At 37.1% G+C, this 24,608-nt stretch overlaps 1 protein-coding gene across 3 annotated transcripts in view; it reads right to left on the reverse strand.

Annotated features, from left to right (window-relative positions):
- The window catches only part of PPARG (peroxisome proliferator activated receptor gamma), a 106,953-nt gene that overhangs the window by 52,188 nt on the left and 30,157 nt on the right, over window positions 1-24,608 (reverse strand). The window contains exon 1 of one of the 3 annotated variants that reach the window (XM_029918726.1): window positions 17,670-17,846. The exons of 1 other annotated variant lie outside the window; for it this stretch is intronic. In XM_029918726.1, coding sequence (XP_029774586.1) covers window positions 17,670-17,751 — 82 coding nt within the window. In that variant the 5' untranslated portion in view covers window positions 17,752-17,846. Of the gene's footprint in view, window positions 1-17,669; window positions 17,847-24,608 lie in introns of those variants that run through there. One more of the 3 variants, XM_029918728.1, reaches the window with a different exon arrangement.

The following is a 24,608-nucleotide window of genomic DNA, read 5'->3' on the forward strand; positions in this document are numbered from 1 at the left end:
CATCCTGACCTAAACAATATTACTCTATGGACTATAGTTACTGGGAGGCACGGTGGTTCCCTAGACATTTTATTTTATTTTGACTTAGAGATGGGTCCAAGGGAGCCTGCTTCTAATTTTGTCTCTAGAAAACATAAGCTACTATTTCTGCCAAGCTGTAAGTCGAGTAGGTATTTTTTGTTACTCTGTGCAATTACCCATGAAAGAACAAATGAACAAAATATTTTCATGAGCAACAGCCCTTGCCAGGGATAAGTGAGTGTCTTAACTTTCCAGCTGGGTGACAGGAGTTAGTTGCTTCAGGGTTTAGCCATCAGTTTCACAACCTTACCTGTGTTTCAAGCAGAAGTCTTTAGGCAGACATTGTGAGCAAGGACATGACTTTGTGCCATTTATTTTAAACCATCAAACTTGGCTTTATGCTCTATAAGAGTCAATGAGCAGACTTTGCACAATACTCTAAATTACAATGTATTTCGAACAAAAATATAACCAATATCATGCCAAAATAAAGTAACCTCTCTATGTGGAAATACATCATTATTTGGGAATACGGAAGTGGGCCAGAAAAGGTGATAATGTATTAAATCAAGCACCAGAACTACGTGGTTTACCTTTGGGATTTTACACTATCACTTAAGGAAAGGAAAACTTACATTAGAATTTCTGAAGAAACACTGCATCTCCTTAATACATTGGCTAACCATTAGCTAATACTAATAGAATGCTAAATCTTTTCTAAGTATTGTGCCAAACACAACACTTGGATCATCTTTACTGAATCCTCACAACAACCCTATGAGGTAGGTACATGCATAATCTCCTTAGGAAAAGGGAAGCTGAGACATGGAAGTATCTAACTTGCTGAGGAACACAGTTACGAAGTAGCAGAGCTGGGTAAATAAACCCAGAAGGTCAAAAATGCCAGAGCCTGCACACCTCACTTTCTGAGCTTTTTTCCTTAACTTTCTAACTGGTTAGAAAAACAAATTCTCTTCCTGATCCTAGTGTTCTATCCTAAACAACAATTAATTTCCACAAGCCTTCAGTGAACACCTATGATGTGCCAGTACAGAGGGTTGAGACTATATTATGAAGAATGAGTTATCAAATAAAACTTAACATTAGAGAAAGGTGGTATGTTCGCTTTGGCAGCACATATACTGAAAAAGAGAAAGGTGTTAATTTTGGACAAGAGCAGATGCCAGAAAAAGACTTCCAAAGATTCTCTAAAACTCAGGAGCCTTGTTGGAAGTGACCTTAAAAAGATATTTAAATCACTGATTTTTTTTTTGTGTGTGGCTTTTATTTTATTTTTGAGAGACAGAGACAGCGTCAGCAGGGGAGGGTCAGAGAGAGAGGGAGGCACAGAATCCGAAGCAAGACTCCAGGCTCCGAGCTAGCTGTCAGCACAGAGCTTGATGCAGGGCTCGAACCCACGACCCGTGAGATCACGACCCGAGTCGAAGCCAGACGCCCAACCGACTAAGCCATCCAGGTGCCCCTGATTTTTTTCAATCTCTTCTAATATGTTTCAGTTCAATGTCATAGTACTCATCAGGATGGCTCCAGCTTATTTATCCTGCCCCTCCCATTGATTCATGCAAATCATTTGGCAGTGTAAACTGACCTGGGAAGTTTCTAATTTAAGTCCTCTCCCATTATGATAGCTGACACCCAGAGACAATAATCATCCTGAGATACTGGAGTGAAAAAGGCCTCTTCGAGATACTCAAAATCCCTCATTTGACAGATTAGGACAATGAGAGAAAGTGATTTGCCCACAGCACATAAAACATAGGTGACTGTGTAGGAATCCAGGTTTTCTGTCTCCTACCCTAGCGTTCTCTGCACCACATTACAAAGGTGTTACTAAATGTGAATATGTTGAAAATGGGGCTTTCTAACCTATCCCAATTTTCACAGATCCAGATTTTGGGGGGTCTTAAAATATAGGAATAATATGAAATTTATGAAGGAAAGATCTCATGTAACTGGATGGCAAATTAGAGTAAAATCATCTGTAACAGAATTTTTTCCTAACAAAAATTAATAAACTCTAAATTCACCTAAAGGTTTAGGGAATAGTCTAATAAAGTGAGCACAGATCAGTCCAGGTTTTTACACAATAAATGCTGGCATACACAATTTGTTTGTTTTTTGCACGTTGCTGTTCTGAACATTAACAGTGAAGGTAAATGAGCCAGTGTATCACATGAGATGCTCTGGGTTTTAATCTTGACCTACTACTGGGTCAGTTGTGTGTCTCTTTATACCTAATTAACCCATCTATTAAATAATATTGCCCACCTCATAGAGTTGTTGTAAAGATTAAATTAGAGAATATATGTAAAGCATGTAACATAGGGTCAGACAGTAAGTTCTCAATAAACATAATTATTGGTAGTAGTAGTCATACTTCTATATATCAGGAACCAGAGTACTAGAATCATATAAAAGGTGGGCTCGTGGCCTCCAAAGCTACCACTAGGGGACAGGAAGAGGAAGAAACACTAGCTAAGTCCTATTGTTCAAACAGGACTATGCCTTCAACAGATGTCCTGTTTTAAAGACCTCTGGAAAAGGAGTCCCCAAGCTTCTCTCAGTTACTCATTCCAATGCTTAATTGTTCTTTTGTAGCCAGGAAAGTCTAGGTCTTACCTGGCATTTCTCCAGCTGTGGTATACATATGATGTTCCTTTTAAAATAATTAAAAAGAAAAAAATTTGGTGAGCACATAAATTTCGGAAATGCTAGGTCATGCAAGGTTAAATAGGTTTATGCACAACTTCTTAACGCTCATATGCTAATAATTCATAAGAATGTACAAAGCAGAGGAAAGGCACAGTGTGCAACATCAGAGGAGTTTCACATTTGATGGAATAGTTTCGGAAGGGATGGTCTAACCTATGTTGGAGTTTGTAACTCCCGCCCCCCATTTCTAAACACACATAGCTACCATCCTCTGCATATTCGCCCATTACCACGTGTACTTGAAAATTGTTATCAAGATGTCCCTCAATTTTTCTTTAACTTTAGAGTGACTAAGGGCAAGGATTTACATTGGTTAAAACAGTAAAACCCAGGGGTACCTGAGTGGCTCAGTAGGGTAAGCATCCAACTTCAGTTCAAGTCATGATCTCGCAGTTCATGAGTTTGAGACCTGCATCAGGCTCTGTGCTGACAGCTTGGAGCCTGGAGCCTGCTTCGGATTCTCCCCCTCTTTCTGCTCCTCCCCTGCTTACACACACACTCTCTCTCTCTCTTTCAAAAATAGGTAAACATTTAAAAACAACAACAACAACAACAACAGAGGCGTCAGGGTGGCTCATTTGGTTAAGTGCCCAAATTCGGCTCAGGTCATCGCCTCACAGTTTGTGGATTTGAGCCCCATGTTGAGCTCTGTGCTGACAATGTGGAGCCTGCTTGGGATTCTTTCTTTCTCTCTCTCTCTCTCTCTCTCTCTCTCTCTCTCTCTCTCTCTCTCTCTCCCTCCCTCCCTCCCTCTCTCTCAGCACTCTCACCCCAAATAAATAAATAAACTTAAAAAAAAAAGACTAATGCTCTTTTTTATAGAGACCATCCTAAAAGCCACCAGACAGAAAATAAACGTCCCATATAAAGGTTCAGGAACCAGAATGACAGAGAACTGCTCAACACAATACTGGAAGCCAGAAGAAAATCAACAGAGCAAGGTCTTCAAAATTCAAAAAAAAAATTATTCCCAATTTGGAATTTTAGACATTTTCAGAAATACAAGTCCTCAAAAAAGGTTACCTCCTCCCAGGTACGCTTGCTAGTCCCACACCCCAACAAAAGAAAAACCTGGGGTCCAGGAAGCAAAGGCCCTAAATACAAGAGAGGGGTGAAAGGGAAGACCTAGGCCGGACAGTAGTTCTTGAGCAGCCTGGAGGGAATGGAACAGTAGGGTGAAGAAAGCCATGTGAGATCACCCAAGAAATCGTAATGCCTGACATATTGGTCACTTAAGAGTTTTTATTCCTGTCAGAGAGTTTGAGAGTACCTAACACATGGAAAAGGAACAACAAAAATGAGCAATTTCAGTAAAAAAAAAAAAGTTAACTTGAGAAAAATAAGCAGCTGTTCAGGACCTGGAACAACTGCAGCACGGCGTGCCCGTCTCAAGGGAAGCAGTACTTGCAGCCTACACGATGTAAGTAAGGACGACTGAGTCCACTGACAATTACAAGCAGCTACCTCGTCAAGACTGGGGGGCGTCAGGACTGGAGAGAGGAAATGTGTTTTGGGAAAAGGGGTGTGGTGGTAAAGGGCTAACCTCTTACCTTCCATTGTAGGAAGTCAGTGGGTAATGAGTACAATTTTTAAAATTAGCAGCATGTTATTTTAAAGACTAGAGATAAATTGCAGGAGAAATGTCTACAAGAATTAAAAATTACTTCTTCTGAGGAATGGGAACTAAGTGTGGGACTGAGGGTCACTGTTCTTCGTAGCAGCTTTATCCTGACTTTTAAAACTGCGTACAGTATTACTTTCATAAAAGTATGAATTAAGTTAAATATCTCTTAATTGTAGTGTCTTCCCATGATATCACTGAACAGATGGAATACCTATATTCCTTCCCTCTTTCTCAGTCCTCCTAAAAGGAATTATCATACACAAAACCCTGGAAAGGTAGAGAAAATTTTAATGTAGTATCAAGAAAAATAAAGGAAAATAATAAAATATTTTTGACACTTGATCAATAGTTGACTGTCCTTTTGGCTAAAGCATTTAAAAACAATTCATTTCTTTTCCTTCACTGGTATCACTATTTTGATCAGTGAAGCAGGAAAAAGACTCTGCATACCATTAGCAGAAGTAAAATTTAATAATAGCTAACAATTCTGAAGTACTTACATGACAGGCACTGTACCTTAAAACCATTATGTACATAATTGATAATGTATTAATGTATATGTAAAATTTATAAATGTGTGTATAATTTAAATCAATAAACAGTCCTATGGGTAATATAAAATTATTATTATCACCCAACAGATTGAAAACCTTAGCTAGAAAGGGGTTAAATGTTTTGCCTGATGTCAACAGGTAAGAGGTACTAGGGTTTGAATCCTGTTTTGGTTTCTCTGAACAGAAAACCTCTTATTTTGTACACCATGAGTTAAGCTGATTAGAAATGGAGTATTTGCTGTGTCATTTGTTTCTTCAATGTAAGAAAACTTATTTTCAAAAAACTTTTTTGAGAGAGTGTGTGTGTGCATGTGTATGTGGGAGGGGGGAAGCAGAGAAGGAGGGTGAGAGAGAGAGATAATCTTAAGCAGGCTCCATGCACAGAGCAGAGCCCAACATGGGGCTCAATCCCACAACTCTAGGATCATGACCTGAGCCGAAAAGAGTTGGACACTCAACTCAGTGAACTGCTCAGGTGCCCCAAGAAAATATATTTTCATTCTGTTTTCTACATAGACTAAAACCCAAATCCAGTGCTTCTGTGGTTTGGTTCCCCATTGATACTCCCAATGGGAACTCTGGGAGAGGTTGAAGAATTCCAATATGTAACCATATATGCACTTTTCTTCATAATGAGCCAGAAATTCTCATGGCAAATATTTATATTGAGATCAACAAAGCACTTATCACCAGCTTTTAGAGAAGGCCACATTCACTTATGTTTTTCAAGAAAGAGTTCATTTTCTCTTGCATAGGCCACATCTTGTTTACTTAGCTTGCTTAGTCCAATCCTGAGGTATCAGGAGACGGGAAAGGTAACAGGATCATACCCTCATCCACAGCCATCATTTTCTTCTGCTTCCTGAGTTGGAGATTTTTGCTCTCTTTTTCATCATGGTCAAACCAACTCAAGCTTGGTTATTTTACTAAAACTACCTTCACATGTTTCTAAAGGGAGACTAACTATAATCTAATCAACACTAAAGCTAAGTCTGTTGAATAGTTATTACTCTGGTTCAGTTGAAATTCCTACTTTACCCAGCACATATGGGCAACAATTAAGGAACGATCTGGAGGTCAGAAAAAAGAAATTGAACTGTTCTCTCTTGCTTTCCCCCTTGACACATTTTGGTTTGGGCTTTGTAGTGAGAAGGGAATGTGAGAAGGAGAGAGGAGACTGAATGGAAAGGAAAAAATTAAGGAAACTGTCCAGGAATTTGTAGCTACTCAGAAAGGAGGGGCCACAAAGACCTGCCAGAGTACTGGTTCTCTTTGCTTTGACCACCTCTCCAATCCTGTACAGGCCCTCCTGCAACCAGGAGGTGGTAAGAGCTGTCGTGGGTACAGGTGATGCTTTACTACTGAAGCACCTCTAATAGCCTGACATTATCAGAGTGGGAAGGCGTCGTCTTACTTAGAGCGGTTTAGTCTGGCAAAACGATGTGATACACCACGCTTCTGTGTGCTCTTGTTTTTAATTTACTGTGCCAAGCACCCTTAATGAGAAGACAATGGTCTTAAGCTAAACAAACATGAGAACAAAAGTGTCAAAACAGATGTAGCCAGATGGCCAATGGTTATGAGCTGATGCAGATTTTCATTAGCTGTACTATACAGTATCTCCAAAAAAGTTATGTGTGATATTAAAATAGCCATAGTAAATATTTTTTATGTTCAAATAGTCCTCCCGAACTATTATAGATTATTAAAAATACTTTGTATGAAAGCATTTGGCACAATTAAAAACTTATTCATAATTTAAAAAAATTTCTTAACTAGAAAGAAAAGATAACTTCATTAATCTGATAAAGAATATCTATAAAAAACAAAACAAAACAAAACCCTCAAGTAGCCATCATACTTGATGGTGAAATATTTAAAGTTTTCCTTTGAGATCAGGAGATCAGTAATGAGATAAGCATACTAGCTATCACTACTTCAATTTAACAGTGTATTGGAAATCCTATCCGATGCAACACGGAGAAAAAAGAACAGGAATGATCAGAAAAATAAAATAAAACTAACATTACTCACAGGTGACATGATTGTATATATAAAAAAATTAAAACCATTATAGTTAATAAGAGAATTTAGCAAAGTTGCTAGATATAAGGCCAATCAATATTCAAAAATGAACTGTATTTTTATAAGCCAGCAACAAATAAAAAATGACATTTTAAAATTATTTTTACAATAGCATCCGAAACACCAATTCCATGGTAGGGTTGGAAATCTAGTAAAATATGTGTAAGGCTGCTATAATCAAATCTCAAGAATATTATTTTAAAAAAAGAAAGCATCTAAATAAATGAAAGGATATACTGTGTTCATGGACTGGAATATTCAATATTATAAAGCTGTCAACTCTCTCCATATTTATCTAGATTCCGAAAATATTTTTTTTAATGTTTATTTATTTATTTTTGAGAGAGAGAGGGGAAGAGAGCAAGCGAGCATGAGTGAGTGCACAAGTAGGGGAGAGACAGAGAGAGAAAGGGAGACACAGAATCCGAAGCAGGCTCCAGGCTCTGAGCTGTCAGCAGAGAGCCTAATATGGGGCTTGAACTCACGAGCTGTGAGATCATGACCTGAGCTGTAGTTAGACGCTTAACCACCTGAGTCACCTGGGTGTCCCTAGATTAAAAAAAATTCCAAACAAAATATTAGCATTTTTGTGTGGAAACTGACATGTTGAGTCTAAAATTTATATGGAAATTCAAAGACCAAAAATAGCCAAGGTAATCTTGAAGAGAAGAACATCACTGAAGGATTTTACTACCAGATATTAACCCCAATTATAAAACTAGAGTAATTAAGATAATACATCAATTGGTGCAAAGAGAAAAACAGACCAATGTAACAGGAAAGCAAGTCCAGAATTAATCCCACATGTATATGGTCACTTAGTTTTTGACCAAAATGTCACTGTAGTGTAGTAGGGAAAGGAACATATTGTCAATAAATGAAGTCAACTGGATATCCACATGGAAAAAATAAATCACCCCCTACCTTACAACATATGCGAAAATCAATTCCATGTGGATTGCAGATCTAAATGCGAAATATAAAAGAGTTTTTAAAACAAAACTCAAGTAACCCTTCATCAACCTTGGGTTGGCAAAGATTTCTTCAGCAGGATATAAAAAGCACTGATTATAAAAGAAAAATTAGATAATCTGGATGATATTAAAGATTAAAACTGCTTATTAAGTAAATGAAAAGCAACACATGGGAGAAGATATCTGCAATATGTATATTTGACAAAGTATGCTTCAGAACTCATATCTAAAGTACCCAATATAAAAATGGGTAAAAGACTTGAATAGGCTCTTCACAAAAAAGTATAGCTAAATAGTAATAAATATATATTTTAAGTGCTTTTCTATTGTTAGTTATCAGAAAAAGGAAAATAAACATTACAATGTGATACTACCATAAAGCTACCAGAATGGCTAAAATGAAAAAGAAATGTCAAGTACCAGTAAAGATGCAGACCAAGTGGAACACTCAGACACCGCTGAGGGAAGTGTATATGGCACAGCATGTTCAAAACCGGTAGTGTCTCTTAAAGCTGAAAACACCCTATGGAGTACATATACATCTAACTGAAATCTACAAAATACATCTACTTTTGTTCACTGAAAGACCTCTATGAGAATGTTCCTAGTTGCAATAAGGAAAACTATCTGAATCCCCTCAACAGGACAGATAAATATACTGTGATATATTCACACAATGAAATACAGTAATAAGAATGAACTGGAATTATATTTAGTAATAGGATTATCAAACAAATGCTGAGCAAAGGAATCCAAACACAAAACAGTAAATGATGTATGACTCCTTCATATAAAATCCCTAAACAGGCAAACTGATCGATGGGTTAGAAATTAGAACAGTCAGAGGGCTTCTGGAGGGCTGGTACTGTTCTGTTTCTTTATCTGAGTGTGAATTACACATTTGTTCATTTGTGAAAATAACTTACGTACTTTTCTCTATGTATGTTATACTTTGGTAAAAAACTTAAATAGGAGAGACGGGTCTCGGGAGTAGGAGTTGACAGGAAAAAACATGCAGACCAACCACATAAGCCAACAAAAACTCTTTCATTTGTGTTAAAAGCATTGCTATAGAATCTCTAGTGTATTTAAGAATTTTTCTATTCAGAAGTTATAAAATGGTATTAAAATCAGTCTTAATAAACTACCTATTTTTCTAATTGGCTTCATTGTATAATAAAGGCTAAATACATATTCAGTTAAGACCATCAAATCAGCAGAGACAGGGAAGGTAAAACTTCAAAGGGTGTACATTTTATCCCAAAGAGTATTAAATGTTATGTTTTTGCTTTATTTTTTTTTAAGTTTATTTATTTTGAGAAAGAGAGAAAGAATAAGTGAGGAAGAGGCAGACAGAAAGGGAGAGAGAGAGAATCCCAAGCAAGCTCTGTGCTGTCAGTGCTAGATGTGGGGCTTGATTCTTGTGAACCATGAGATCATGGCCTGAGCCAAAAGCAAGAGTTGGATACTTAACCAACTGAGCCACCCTGGTGCCCCTGTGTTTGCTTTAGATATGCCTGGCTTATATGCAAGGCCTATTCTGCTTTCCAAGAACCCTATGTATTTTCTTTTTAATGCAGGAAATCTTTTCCCAAATACTAATGCCTACATCAGGTGTCCTATATTTGGGAAGTTAACACTTTTGGATCAGTTTTCTTTTGAGACATCACATTTAAATGAAAGAAAGTCAGTGGCTTAAATCCAAGGTACCAGTTTTATGTTAACTATTTTCTTCTTCGTATCAATAATCTATTTCATAAACTTTTTTCTTAGAAAAGTTATCATTACATTGTAGTACAGTATTTTTCTTCCCAAAGCCTCTCCTTGTTTTACTTTTCTTTCATATTTTCTTTTCTCAATATCTTAATCTCAGTACATGCTCAATCAGTAATATAAAACCCAAACTATCTCAAATCAAGATAACGAATTGCCTAATACTATATGCAAGGTATTTTTCATGGCTTACAAGAAATACATTAAAGTGTAGTTCTTCACCTTGAGGAGCTTACCAAGGTGAAAGATGTTTCACCTTGAAGGCAATATAGAGACCAAACTAGTGACAGAGACAATAAGTGCTCTAGAAATGTAGAGGAGAAAGATACTAACATTTTCTGAACTAATCTGGGATAACTTCATAGTAGAGATGGTTTTTGAATTATGATGACCCAGTGGGAGGATTAATATCTGTACTATTATTGATAAAGATATTCCAAGGAAAAGATACTTGTCTCTATCATCCAGTATGCCCCTTATATTTCCTGGGTTTCCTTAAGCAAAATAACTGAATGAGTATGATGAGTATGATATAAAACCGATTAAATTTTGCATTAGGACATATGCTTGCAAACTGGATCAATTTCTCCTAGGCCAATACAATTGTTTGTAACTTAAAAGAAGCTGGAAGTGTGGTTATATCAATGGCAAAGAGTTTCTTTAATTTTTTTTAATGTTTTATTTATTTTTGATACAGAGAGAGCCAGAGCATGAGAGAGGGAGGGTCAGAGAGAGAAGGAGACACAGAACCAGAAGCAGGCTCCAGGCTCTGAGCTAGCTGTCAGCACAGAGCCTGACGCGGGGCTCGAACCCACGAACGGGAGATCTGACCTGAGCCGAAGTTGGAGGCCTAACCGACTGAGCCACCCAGGCACCCCAAGGTTTCTTTGTTTAAAAAAAAATATTTTTTAATGCTTTTTATTTATTTTTGAGAGACAGGGAGAGACAGTGCAAGCAGGGGAGGGTCAGAAAGAGAGGGAGATACAGAATCTGACGCAGGCTCCAGGCTCTGAGCTAGCAGTCAGCACAGAGCCCGACACGGGGCTCGAACCCACAAACCGTGAGATCATGACCCAAGCCGAAGCCAGACGCTTAACAGACTGAGCCACCCAGGTTCCCCAAGAGGTTTCTTTGTAAATGGCAGAGAATTCTATGTAAATCTGGCCATATTTATGTCAAACTGACATGTTTGGTTCTTATTAGGATCATATTTTAGTCAATTAAGCAAACTTGCCCAGTCTATATAACAGATTTAAAATTTTGAGAACTAAAATCAGGGTTTTAGATAAAGCATGAGACATCAGTAAAGTAATATCCAACAATCTTATATGCCAAAAAAAAGTTAATGTAAAGCCAAAATATATGAACAATGAATGTTTTACTTATTCTAAAAGAAGTGACTTAATTAAGGAGAAGTAAGGTGAGCCATGGTGTTTACCTGTCTGGAACCTGTGGAAGACAGAAGCAAATTACAGACGTTGCTCTGTTACTGAGTTTTGCCATTGGCTCTTTGCCAAATAAGAAATTGAACCTGGGCTTCTTTCTTCTGGAACTGTGATTAATATGTATCTATCTGATCATATCTAAATATTCTGGGGAAAAAAATGCTTAAGGAAAGGATTGTAAGTGAGTAAGCAGTAAGTCTGGCTTAATTAACCATGGTAACAGAAAATTTTTGATAACATGGATAATGAAAATCTGTATTATCCCCAAGTTGTAACTTCCATTTTAGGGGTAAGAAGACAAAACTAAATTTGGTGGACACCTGTTACATACCAGGCACTGTGCTAACTGCTTTACATATTGGATATTGGTTACTTGACCAAATAAGTTGCTTTTATTAGCATTGCTAGCAAATAAGTCTCCTGAAAGTCCAATAAATACTGGATGTATCAAAAGGTAGGCAGGCTTGCAAAAGAAGCTAGGCATTTGGATAATTCACAAACTTGTGAAATTCAAATTAATATTCACATGATATTCAACTAATGATAATTCAAACCAAAGGAGGCACATGATGCAAATAACTGCATAATAGGGATTTCAAAATATATTTGTACCTGGTTTTTAACATATATAATGTTGTTAGTTTTTTTATATTAGCATGGATTTTAGAGTAATATATTGGCATGTACACTAAACTTTTTGTTTTTCTTCCTGAACATATTCCAGTGCCTGAGCTTAGGAGCTGGTAGCAGCAGATCAGCTTGGTACTAAGAAGAGTTTATTAGATATCTATTACATGTTACATACTTGTGGACTGAAGAAGATAATAAAACATGAGTCTTATCCTCAACGACTATATAATTTGCATTAGGGAAATATATAAAACAGAAAATAATATCAGGAAGTCTCCACTGCCACACTAAAAAGTGTGGTATCAATCAACATAGAGTAGAGGATTTTATTCTTTTATTTTAACAAGTATTAATGAGCCTGGCCATTTACCAACTATGTCTTGGCCATTTGGGAATATCAGCTAGTGAGCAAACTAGACAGACGACTGCCTTCATGGAGTCAATACGTTACTGTGAGAAAGTGGACAGTAAACAATAAATGCAATAAATGAGTAAATTATATGATATGTTAGAAGATCATGAATGCTTTAGAAATAAGAATATCGAGCAGGGGGAAGGGAAGGATGGTGGGGAGGACAGAGTATTCAACAACGGGGGTAGAGGCAGTCCTTACCAGAAGTGATATCTGAGCCAAGATTAGAAGGAGCTGACAAGAAGATGTCAGAGAATGAGGGTTCAAGGAAAGAGCAAGAACTAGAGCAAAAGCACTAAAGCAGGAGCATGTCTGGAATGTGGGAGGAACAGTAAGGAGTCCAGGGTGGCTGGAGCTGAGTGAGGAAAGGGCAGAGATGCTGACCGGGGTGGGGTTGGGGGTAGAGGGCAGACTGGGATTTCATCCTAAGTGAAGTGAGGAACTGCTGACTGACAGATCTGACTTATATTTTAATGTGATCTCTCTGTATGATGGGTTGAGACTAAGCACTTGGAAGGTAAGGACAGAGGAAGGACAACCTGTCAAAGAGTAGGACAGCAATCCAGGCAAGAGACAATGGCTTGGATCAGGGTGCTGGCAGTGGGGCGCAGAGAGGACATATATTCTGAACATATTTTCAGTTTAGAGGAGAGGGAGAGCAAGTAACAGTAACATATTAAAGGGGGCCTAGGTGGCTTAGTCAGGAAAGCATCTGACTTTGGCTCAGTTCATGATCTCACAGTTTGTGCTGACAGCTCAGAGCCTGGAGCCTGCTCTGGATTCTGAGTCTCCCTCCCTCTCTGCCCCTCCTGTGCTGGAATTCTGTATCGCTCCCCCCTTTTCAAAAATAAGTAAACTTAAAAAAAATTAAACAATAACAACAAACCAGTAACGAATTAAGAAAAGGCTTCATGACATAAAGGTTACTTGAACCTGACCTTGAAAGATAGGGAGAATTTGAAAAGATAGAAGAATTAGGAAAGGCATTCCAGGATGTGGTAGGCTTGGAGGCAAGAGTAAGTCTGGCTTATTTGGGGGACAATATGATTAGTCCAAGTAGAGAAAGGCAGACCAATCTCTAGGGTGTGGAGGGAAATAAAATAAACAAAGTGGGAACAGATTATAAAGAGCTTGAGAACTAGACAAAGGTGTTTAGATACCACATTGTTCACTACAGTGCACTACTTGTATGTAGTAGGCACTCAATACATATTAGAAGTCTGAAAGGCTCTGAGGACCACGTATGTGGCAGATTAGATTGGATGGCTGAAAGTTTCTCAGTTAGAAAGCCAGATAAAAGGCTGTACAGGAACTCTGGCCTGAGGGAATATGGGATAAATACACATGTAGGTAATTGACAGTTGACTGTTTTAAATTTACTTTATAATATAAACCATTCACCACTTGTGGGAATCTCAATCTTGTGTTGGCAAATCTCTTACTCTGATAAAAATTACATGGGTCTAAAAAACTGTGCACTCAAATAGCCACATGATTTTAATTCTGAGGTTACTGGAGTTGGACAGTGTCTCTAAATTAGTTACAGGTGCAAAACTGCATCTACAAAAAGGGGTAATCTAGTAGAGGTTTATGGAAACTTAGTTCCATTCAAATGAGTCTAATTAATTCACTATTACATATATTTTCACAAATATTCAACACTAGTAGAAGAACATGGGGCATTTACTGGACAACTTTCTTACGCCTAATTTAAGGGTGTACAAAAGAAGTTACAATAACAGAATCCATGTCAGTTCCACTGATCTAATACAATGAAGAAATTTACTCTGCTCGGATTTCCTCTGACGAAGAGTATGTGCTTTACAACGGGCTATGATGATTTTAGAATTTCCTCAGGGTTATGTTACTCAACTTATAAGTGAGAATGTTGACAAAGATGATGATCTATGACAACCTTTTCTGGAGCTTTTCATAAATTGTTTTCCATCAATGACCTATGTTTTACACTGTGACAAACAGTTTTAACGGATAACTGCTATCAGGTAGCATTCTAGACAAGTTGTATTCCTTAGGGGTGCCAGGGATAAATAAGTTAAAAAATTTAAAAATGCATCTGATATAAATGACATTTGTTTTGGGTGTTTCCTAAAATTCATAATTTGGGGGGAAGTACAAGAGAAACAACAGTTTTTGAAACAGTGAAGAGATTCTCTGAGTCGAGAAATCTACCAAATCTTCTAAGTCTTGGTGATCAGAAAAAAGATTTGAACAGTTAAATCAAAGAAATACATGATAAAACAGAGCCATACTAAAGAAAAAATTAAGATGGACAACAGTGAAATTTTAGAAAAAGACTGAATTATTATTACAGTGAGATTATGAAATTCAGAACTGTGTCAGTTACCTAAATCTTCATTATAAAGAACATTATAATCTAAGATAGTTTTTCAAAGTCTCTGAGAGAAAATGTGTAATCACGGATTTCACTTAGGGCCAAAGAATGATTTCAACTTTTGGAAATTCGATCTTTTCCTAAACAAATGTTAATGAGAGTGGGAGGTAATTCACTCACTAAAAAAATCAGACAGAAACTTTCTCTAAGTTTGATCATTTCCTTATCAAATCATTCATGGGAGATCATGCAGAAATCTTACGTCACTCAAAAACTGCCACTTAATTTTCGTGTACAAAGAATTCTGCAGTTTCCCCCCATAATCGTTAAAATGTTTCAAATGTTGGATATGAGGTATCTTCTATTCGATCCACCAGTGATTAATACTCCAAGACCAAAACAATAAACTCTATATAGGACTTCAGATGTGCTTTCGCAAACACTGTGTCATTTAATCCTTGCAATAACTCTGTATTTACTGTTGTTATGTGTGGGAACAAAGGGAAGAGAGGATAAGTGACTTACTCAAATCCACATGGAATGTATGTGGCCAAAACAATCTGGTAGTTACATTCCCTGATACTACAGGGGTCCATTTAAACCTCTAGAAAGGTGAAAACTTCGGTCAATTATTTAAATGCTTCTAAACATACAGTTGCCTAGAGTCACAGAGACACAGTTTTAAGTATCCCTCAACAAAAATGGCGGGCAATCAATCACTCACTCCTATCTCAGGAGAGGCGCTTGTTTCAAAGGATGGTCTATTGCAGCATTTATCATGTCTCCAAGGCATATTTCCATTGCTCAATCAGCTCCAAAGGACAAGCGTGTCATCATCTTTCAATGCTCTGGTGCAACACTTTAAAATTATAGAATTCACACAGGACTAAGTCTGGCACTAAAAGCAGGAGGCACATTCAGCTTAAGCTTGTGGAAGCTTCCCTTCTATCTTGCCAATTTTTACTAGTGGAAATGGTTTCAGAGCCAGCATGGGGTTACTTGAGCTCATGATGAAAATAGAGGAATTAGATAAAGGGGGATCACAGTGATAACGGAGCCCAGGAAAAGTACGTAAGTCCTTTTTGGCCTAGGGCTGCATACATTTTTGAATTTTATGAATATGACCAGTATAGCTTGTTCATCTGGATCATTCACACTCAACCAGCCACTTTTTCTTCAAAGTAGCAGCACACAGCTACTTGCAACAACCCCCAATCCCACTTTGCCTATGGTGAGGAAGAAGGACCTAAATTAGTTACTGTATTAAAGCCTAATACCTAAATTCTACAGTGTTTCATCTCTGATGGCCTCCCAAAGCTAATGATGATTATATGTCCAATTTCAAGTTTGCATGTTTGTTTGTTTTGGCAAGGGTGGAGTAAGTAGTGGTCATCTACAAAACGCAATAGAAGTTAACAATCACAGCATTGACCTTTAGGAATTCTTATTTTGAACAGAAAAATAACCCATGAATAAGAAGTAATCAGAGACTGTATAAACAAAAGTTAAATTATTGGCACAATATATAATTTCTTAATTGCTAATAATTTTATTCTGTACCATGCTAATTAAAAAGAAAAGTACTCATTCTTTTGGAGGGGATTTGAGACTCAAAGAAATTAAACTGAAGGCAAAGTCATGGCGTAAACATAAAGAGATCAGTGCAGAATGAACACTAACTTAAATCACATAACTATCTCTTACCATGAACAGCACATTTCCTCGGTTAACTTAAACTACTTGTTGCACTGCATTCTTGCTGTACATATTCTTTTCAAAGAGACAAAATTACCAAATTTTTACTCAAGAACTATTTCACAGTATAGCTAGGATATTCTGCCCTGATACAGGCTAAACCAATAACTGGAGAAAGGTAGCAACAATTTTTGTGGCTTTCAGAAAAACAGAATAAACAGATTTTTATATCATGTAATGAAACCAAGATCCTATTTAAGAGGCTCAGAGGACAGATACACACATTGAAGCAAATAACCATAAAAAAATGAAATAGTATTTCAGGAAACATTTTTTTTCTTAATTTTTATTAAAAAAAAAAGCCTATGAGTAATATGTTCAAACTTCAGGCTTCCAGAAAAATTAAAATATTAAAATGCAATTTCAACAATTAAGCAACTTAATTATAATGCTTTAACATTTATATTATAAAACATGAATCACATTAGTTAACACAATCTATTTTTATATGCCATCTACAAGAAAAAATAAAATAGAAATACAGAAATGTGAAATAGTATAAAACAGAAGAAGCTGTGCTAAGAAACTCCAGTCGAAGGAGCTGTAGAAATGAAGAACTGATGTTTTGCAATGGCCAAGAAAGGAATTTTGAAAAATGAGGTATCTGCTTGAATCTTCTATATCTGAGTGAAAGTAGTAATTAATCAGTTATTTGGCATGAAATAGGCATTTAAAGAACTTGTTTTCCTTATGGTTAAAATGAAATGCTTGGAATTGGAACAGACATTCGCGTAGGCCCCGCAATCTATTCTACAAAGCATCAGGCACGATGTTAGATACCCTAAGAAATATAAAGAAGAATATAGGTTGGTCTTACACTCTGGAAGCTTACAGTTCTTTGGGAGAGATAAAATATACAAATGTCTAAATTTCTAAGTAGAACAAAAACATGCTGAGAGCATTTTAAAAGGAATAAGAAGAGCTAGGAGAGATACGTAACATTTAAGACTATATAAAAGGAAAAAGGGACCCCTCAGGTATTCAAAAGTATTCTAAGTATATGTGGGAGATGCACAGAAACTGAGGAGATAAAAAATGAATAGAATTTTAAAAAATATAAATATACCTTTAATGCTTACAATTCAGGAAATGGGAGCCATGCACAGAGATACAATATGGATTAGCTTAGGTTTCTTTTTGAAAGTTCTGATGCTTATAAGAGAACACTAACACAGCAAACTAAGCATTAAAATACTGAACTATCCATATCTCGCATTAGACTACAGCTTGGAAAACAAACTTCAAGAGCAATTTTACCATTCCATAAATGCCCAAAGTATCCCAACAGCCATATCTGGAATTGACTTTACCTTGTGAAGTGCCTGCAGACAGTGTATCAGCAAAGGAATCGCTTTCTGGGTCAATAAGAGAATCTCCCAGAGTTTCACCCATAACAGCACGTAGCAGGGATTTGCTGTAATTCACACTGATATTTTGTCTATTTCTTGCAAAAGACCAATCCGTTAAAAAAGAAAAAGACTTGCAGTAGTAGAACTTGTGAACACAACCAATGAGTTAAGACATCAGTTTCCAAATATTTGGGAGGTGGGAATAAACCCACAAAGGACCAGGCCTGAATTGGATGGCACTCTCCTGCCAGAGAGCCAGCTATGACAAATGTTGTGTCATAATGTTGTTCACTGCTTTGGCAAGACTTGGTACATTACAAGGAAAACATTGCCACACTGTCTCGCCAGTGACCCACAGGTTTGGTGTCTTGTGAGGGGCGTGAGTTAGTTGTACAGTATCTAGAGCTATCAGAGCAAAGAGACTGTTCAGTTTTCAATTGCTTCTTAAATGGAAAATCTTTACATTTCTGGGTTATGAAATACCAGATAAACTTACATGGACAAAGTTTTTCCTAGCTGCCCATCCCCGGTTGAATCTCTAACCATATTATCTGAAGAAAACTATTTAATTCATTATTATTAATATCACTTTTACTATTATTATTTGAGAGGGGGGGAGGGAGAGAGAGAGTGTGAGTGCACAAGGAGGGGAGAGGGGCAGGCGGAGAGAGAGAGAATCCCCCGCAGGCTCCACACTCAGCGTGGAGCCTGACATGGAGCTTGATCTCACAACCCCGGGATAATGACCTAAGCAGATGAGTCGGCCACCCAGGTGTCCTGAAAACTGATTCAAACATGTACTTATATTTTATTTTACTAAAAATTTTTTTCAAAAAAAATTTTTTTTTCAATGTTTATTTTTGAGAGAGAGACAGACTGTGAAAGGAAGAGGGGCAGAGAGAGAGGGAGACACAGAATTTGAAGCAGGCTCCTCCACGCTGTCAGCACAGAGCCTGACACGGGACTCAAACTCATGAACCACGAGATCATGACCTGAGCCAAAGTCGGATGCTTAACTGACTAAGCCACCCAGGAGCCCCAAATGTGTACTTGTATTTTAAAATTTGGCCTCAGCATGCTATTGAAATGTTATTTTTAAGGTATTTGCTCCATCACTTTACAAAACCCAAATGAGATTACTATCCAAATTCTATAAAATTAAATAGCTAGAGTGTTTGGTTGGCTCAGTTGGTTAAGCGACTGGCTTTAGCTCAGGTCATGATCTCATGGTTCGTGGGTTCGAGCCCTGCATTGGGCTCTGTGCTGACAGCTAGCTCGGAGCCTGGAGCTCTGCTTCAGATTCTGTACCTCCCTCTCTCTTTGACCCTCCCCTGCTCTCTCTCTGTCTCTCAAAAATAAATAAAAAACACCAAAAATTTTAAAAAATTTAAACAGTTGAGAGATACAGTTTAGATTTTAGGTATTAGGGTTTGGTTTTCAAAAACTTATTAAGTGTATCCATCACTAGCAAAGGCAGTCATGATGCACCAGTTGATGGATGAACACAAGCTGATGTTTAAGTGATAAGTGCCGTGTCATAATGAAAGAAAAAAAAAGTGGAGTCCTCTCTGAGAAGAGTAATGCGTTACCAGGAAAAAAAAAAAAAAGACTCACACTGACAGGTTGGCGAGGAACTGTGGTCAGTTTTGTAATCGGGAAAAAGCTGGCTTCTTGCTCAAGTCCTTTGCCCTTTTTGGCACGGAGGAACACTAGCTGTGCCAGACTTCAGTATGGAAGCAGGTCTCCACTTGTCACATAAGTGGCCTGACAGAACTGTAGTGGCGTGTGGATTTAATAAAGATGCCCCTACATAGGGGAATATACCAGATGACAATAATTCTCTTAGACTTATCCCAATATTCTCCAGACAGAATAAATATATATCTAGCTAATTTACATTGGGTAACGGGTCATCCTGCAAGGGGACCAGCAAGTTTCCCTGCTAATCATGGAACAATAACTTGGGGGGTGGGATGCCTGCTGGGTCTTGACAGCACAGAATAAAGTGGAGAGTTGGGCAATTATAGTGCTTTAAAAATGTTTAAAAACCAAAAACGTTTTACTAAGGTAGTTCAAGTCAAAGCAAGCTTCTTCTTGGCAGTCCAAATGACTAAGGTAATTATAGGTGTATATAACTAGCTTTGACTGTATCCAATTTAAATTATCAATAAAGAAATTTCTTCTTTTTTCTTAATACTGGGGAATTTCCCTGTATTATATATATATAATGACATAATATTTTAAAGTGTGATTAATTCAAAAATTTTGGCTGAATTTATGATACATCAAAATTAATTATACAGGTCAAGGATAATTTCCTTCTTGATAATAAAACAGAACAAATATTTAAGCCCCATTCTGCTTACAGATACTCTCTCAATGTCCCAAGATGTGTTTGAGTCTGGAAGGCAAGTTTTAGGCTTTCTTCCTATAAAGTGGCAGTTTCTCACTCCATTCCCTATTCTTGCCCCATTCTTGCTCTCCAATTCTAAAGTGCCTCCAGCTTAAAAAAAAAAAAAAAAAAAAAAGATAAAGTTCTTAAGATTATCCCAGATTAGAGACACCTGGGAGGCTCAGTCAGCTCAGGTTATGATCTCATGGTTCGTGAGTTCAAGCCCTGCATAGGGCTCCTTCCTGATGGCTCACAACCTGGAGTCTGCTTCGGATTCTGTGTCTCCTTCTCTCTCTCTTTCTGCTCCTTTCCTGCCTGTTTTCCTTCTTTCTCTCTCCCTCTCCCTCTCAAAAATACATAAATAAACATTTTAAAAAAAGATTATGCCAGATTATAAGAATGATAAAACTGACAGAAGAATACCATTTTAGAGTGAAACTCTTTATAAAAATCTAACACTCTGTTAATAAGATGAGAAGACAAAGCCCCCAAATAAGTAAATTATCCAGATTAAACAGCTAGGTAGTGACAGAGCTGGAAATGGAACTAGATTTTTAAGTATCTAATTCCCAAGGCCAGCCTACTACTGGCCTTCACCAACTTCTACTCTTACAAGCGTCTAAATCATGCCTTTTAACAGATCAATCACCATAGGGATTGAGTATAGGGTGACTTAATGGGAAAATATGCTAACTCTTTCAAGGACTATCAGTGAATAACCGTGTTATTCACTTTTCAGCACCCATAGCCATGGATATGGGTTGGGTGTGGGGAGTTTCTCACTGCCTTTTTCTTATTCGCACATTTCTTCAGTGATGATGCAGCTTATTCATGCCCCACAATTCTCTCTGGGGATCTCAGTTTTGTTTCTGAGGCCAATAACATTAACCTGGTTGTCTAGTTCTATAGTAGTCTCTTATTTGGACAATATATAGATCCATTCTTTCCAACTATCATTGAAGAGTCTAATTTCTGGATTCTTCACCTACTATTACTTCTATTCTTTTTTTTCCCCTCAGACACCATTCAACTTGTCTATCTACTGCTGTAGCTACACCTTCCAACCCTCTAACAAGTTCTTAGACTGAGCGTTAGCAATTCAAACATAATTATTTTTAACAGCTAATTATTCTATAACACCCGACTCTAATGGCATCTACTCTTACAGCACATACCACATTCTGTCCTCCCTTCTCCCTTCGGACTGTATTATTTGGGGGCAATAACCTGTCCTATTCACTGTATTTCACTCATTTATTTGTTCAACAAATATTTATTGGCAAAAAATCAGAATATATTGGCAGGCCCTGAGTTAGGTGTTGGCTTGATGAACAAGATGGATGTGTTATCTTGTGGATTTCAAAAAAAAAGTAAGCAAAAATTACAATTCTTATCAAATGTTTAAACTCTTGTCAGCGTAGCAAGTGATATAGAAGACATCCTGAGTTACTAACACAAAACTTATATGATGTGGATTTTTAAACCCTATTTTTAATGTTAGTAACATCTGAATGATTTGTATCACACTGTAGCACTGGGCCACCTGAGAAATAACTTGTTCCCATGGATACCAAAATGGACAAAAATGAACCGAGCGGATCTCAAATGTATCTAAGTAGGCAGCTTTTTTGCTCTGACAGTGAAAAAGACTCATTATATATTATTTTACAGTGATTCATCCATGCAGGCCTCAAATATTCACCAAACACCTCCTGAGTGCCAGGTAATATTCTAGGTATGGGAGATAAATTCACTAATAGTCCGAAGTTCTTATCCTCATATCCTTCATATTTAACTATATATTTATCAAGATTATCCAAATATACCTAAGTGATCTTTTAGTTCACTTAACTTTGAATGTCAATAGCACACATTGATACCAGAAATAACCAGGAAATTTATGAGAACTTTGACATGCATGTGACTATTTCTTTTTTTTTTTTTTAAGTTTGTTTATTTATTTTGAGAAGGTGAGCAGGGGAAAGGCAGAGAGAGAATCCCAAGCAGGCTCCATACAGTCAGTTTGGAGCCTGATGCAGGGCTCAAACTCACAAACTGTGAGATCATAACCTGAGCCAAAATCAAGAGTTGGACACTTAACCAGCTGAGTCACTTGCATGCCCCTGCATGTAAGTATTTCTATCTTCAAGGCCTTATGATTCCCCAGTGTCCTACTCTTTACAATATCAAAATCTAAAGGGTATTATAATAAAATACAAAAAAGCACACCAGTAAATGGAACTGTCATGTAAGATCTTGGAGTTATAGACCATGTCTAGGTGTTCTGCATACCAAGTCAGTATCAGTGCTTTGAATCTGAAGTGTACCTCCATACAGAAGTCCATGGCTTTCTACTCCACGGAGAACCTCCTTTGAAGGCGAGGCCTTGGTAACTCTGCAGAGTGAGGACTCACACAAAAGCTAACTCAGCTTCTTTTATGGAGGGATGTAAGAATTTGTGTGATGTAGAGATTGAAAAGGTCATCTCCTCTTGGGCTTAGGAAACACAGGGGTATGGATGTGTTTCTGGGTACAGTAGACACTCACAACAAGAGAGAGAATGAAGATAATTAGGAATGACCATATAACACGGAAACTGAAAAGCTTATTTAATTATATCCTAATTTATGACACTTCAAAAAAATGCAGCTTGGTATTTGAGAATGCTATTCTTTGGTATTTGGTCTTCATTATTATTTATGATTCCTATCTTTAGCCAAAATAATCTGAATATTACTCAGCCAAAAAAAATCTCAAATTTTAGTACATTTAGGAGAGGGCGACTGGAATAATAACAGCTGTGCATGATTCAATAACAAAGAGAATGTCTAAAAATACAGTTAATAAAATCATAGTATTATATCTGTATATAGCTTTTAAAGCATTATTCAGTGTTTAGAGTAATTTATATAAAATATCTCCATAAAATAGAATATTAAATTTATTTTTTGTGTTGTGTTCCTCTAGAAAGCTAATTAAAACCTTCCCTTTTTTTTTTTTTTGGCTGTAGGCTAAATTTGGATTTTATTTTCTAGATTAAAACTGAATTCTTAAAACTGCTTTAATTGCTTTCTTCTTTTACATAAAATAAGCTATGTTAGTATTGGTATAAAATAGTGTACATAGTATTCTTTTCTTTTGCTAGAACCCCATTTGTTGCTTCTTTTAATGCTTCCAGTACTATGAATACTTACATTGGAGCTTCCTGGGAGAACAGTATCTAACACTGCTTTGTGACTCTAGAGCCTAGCACAGTGTCCTTTGTTGGCAAAAAGCACATGTGCATTGTTTTTGAGGACAATGAGAATCAGGACAGAACAGCTGCTGGCATATGTGTCTCACACAGATCATTCAAGGCAGAGTTTAGAGACCTAATGAACATCATCAGTTTTCTTCTTATTCCAATAGGGCATTTCCCCCTGGTACTCAAAGGACACCAGGTAATTGCCAACAAACAGAATGAAGACCTAAGCTCACTGTTCCCCCTACCCGGAACTGCTGTCTTTTCCTACAGCAATTAAAATTGGCTCTGAACCTTATCTTCTAGCTGTGGTTGCATCAATTCAGGGTTTCTTCACAGTCACAGGGGACACAACATGGAAGAACTGATGTTCCAATGGGACACGTGCCTAACAGAGGAACAAATAATTCTGTATCCTAAGATGTAAATTCCACTGTAACCATCACAACAAGCCCGCTATTCCCACGGAAAGAGACAAAGGAGAGCCACTGTTGGAAACATCTGTGCTATTTTTTTTTAAAGGCAAAGTCTATTCTTCTTTATAAAAAATTATAATTTTGTTCAGATTTTCAAGAAGCAACAGGGTTGTATATTTTTCTATAGGATTAATATTTTAAATATACCATTTTGATAACTTAATGAAACGGTATTAACATTTAGCCAACTGCTCCAGTAGATGAATATCTGCATTTAACATGGTCTTCTTGACCCTGACGCAGTGGAGTATGTGAGAAAGACACTGACACTGGAGCCGGAAGGTCTCAGTTTCAGGTTCTTAAACGGGTTCAGATACAGTCTTGTTAACTCTTCGGGTTCACATTTTTCATCTCTAGAATGAGAAGAAGGTCCTTCTGCAAAATTGAATAATCCGTGAGGTCCTTGTGGGTTCTAATTTTGAATACTTAATACTAGGCCTGTAATTAGTTTATTTAAAGTGCAATGGAGATTCTTTTTACTGTACTCTTATTCATGTTCAGATCCTAAGTTAACCTATTTTCTTTTTGTACTTGACTGCTAATTAGGGGACAGTATGAAAGGCATTTTTATCTGGAAAAATAATGCCCAATTGGAAGTTAAGGTCTGTAAAAGAAAAAACAACTGAAAATTTCCTTTTCTTTTCCCCTTCAAAAGTTAACTTGCCAGTAATACCTGAAAAAGAGTCTAACCTGTCTTACTACTTTCTAGGGATCAACACTTTCCAAATTACGGTACCTTTGAACCAAAGCTCTCCCACCCAAACTATGTTAACTTGTCTTTGCCTGCAATG

Source organism: Suricata suricatta, chromosome 12, assembly GCF_006229205.1.
Source record: "Suricata suricatta isolate VVHF042 chromosome 12, meerkat_22Aug2017_6uvM2_HiC, whole genome shotgun sequence".
Lineage (NCBI taxonomy): Eukaryota > Metazoa > Chordata > Mammalia > Carnivora > Herpestidae > Suricata > Suricata suricatta.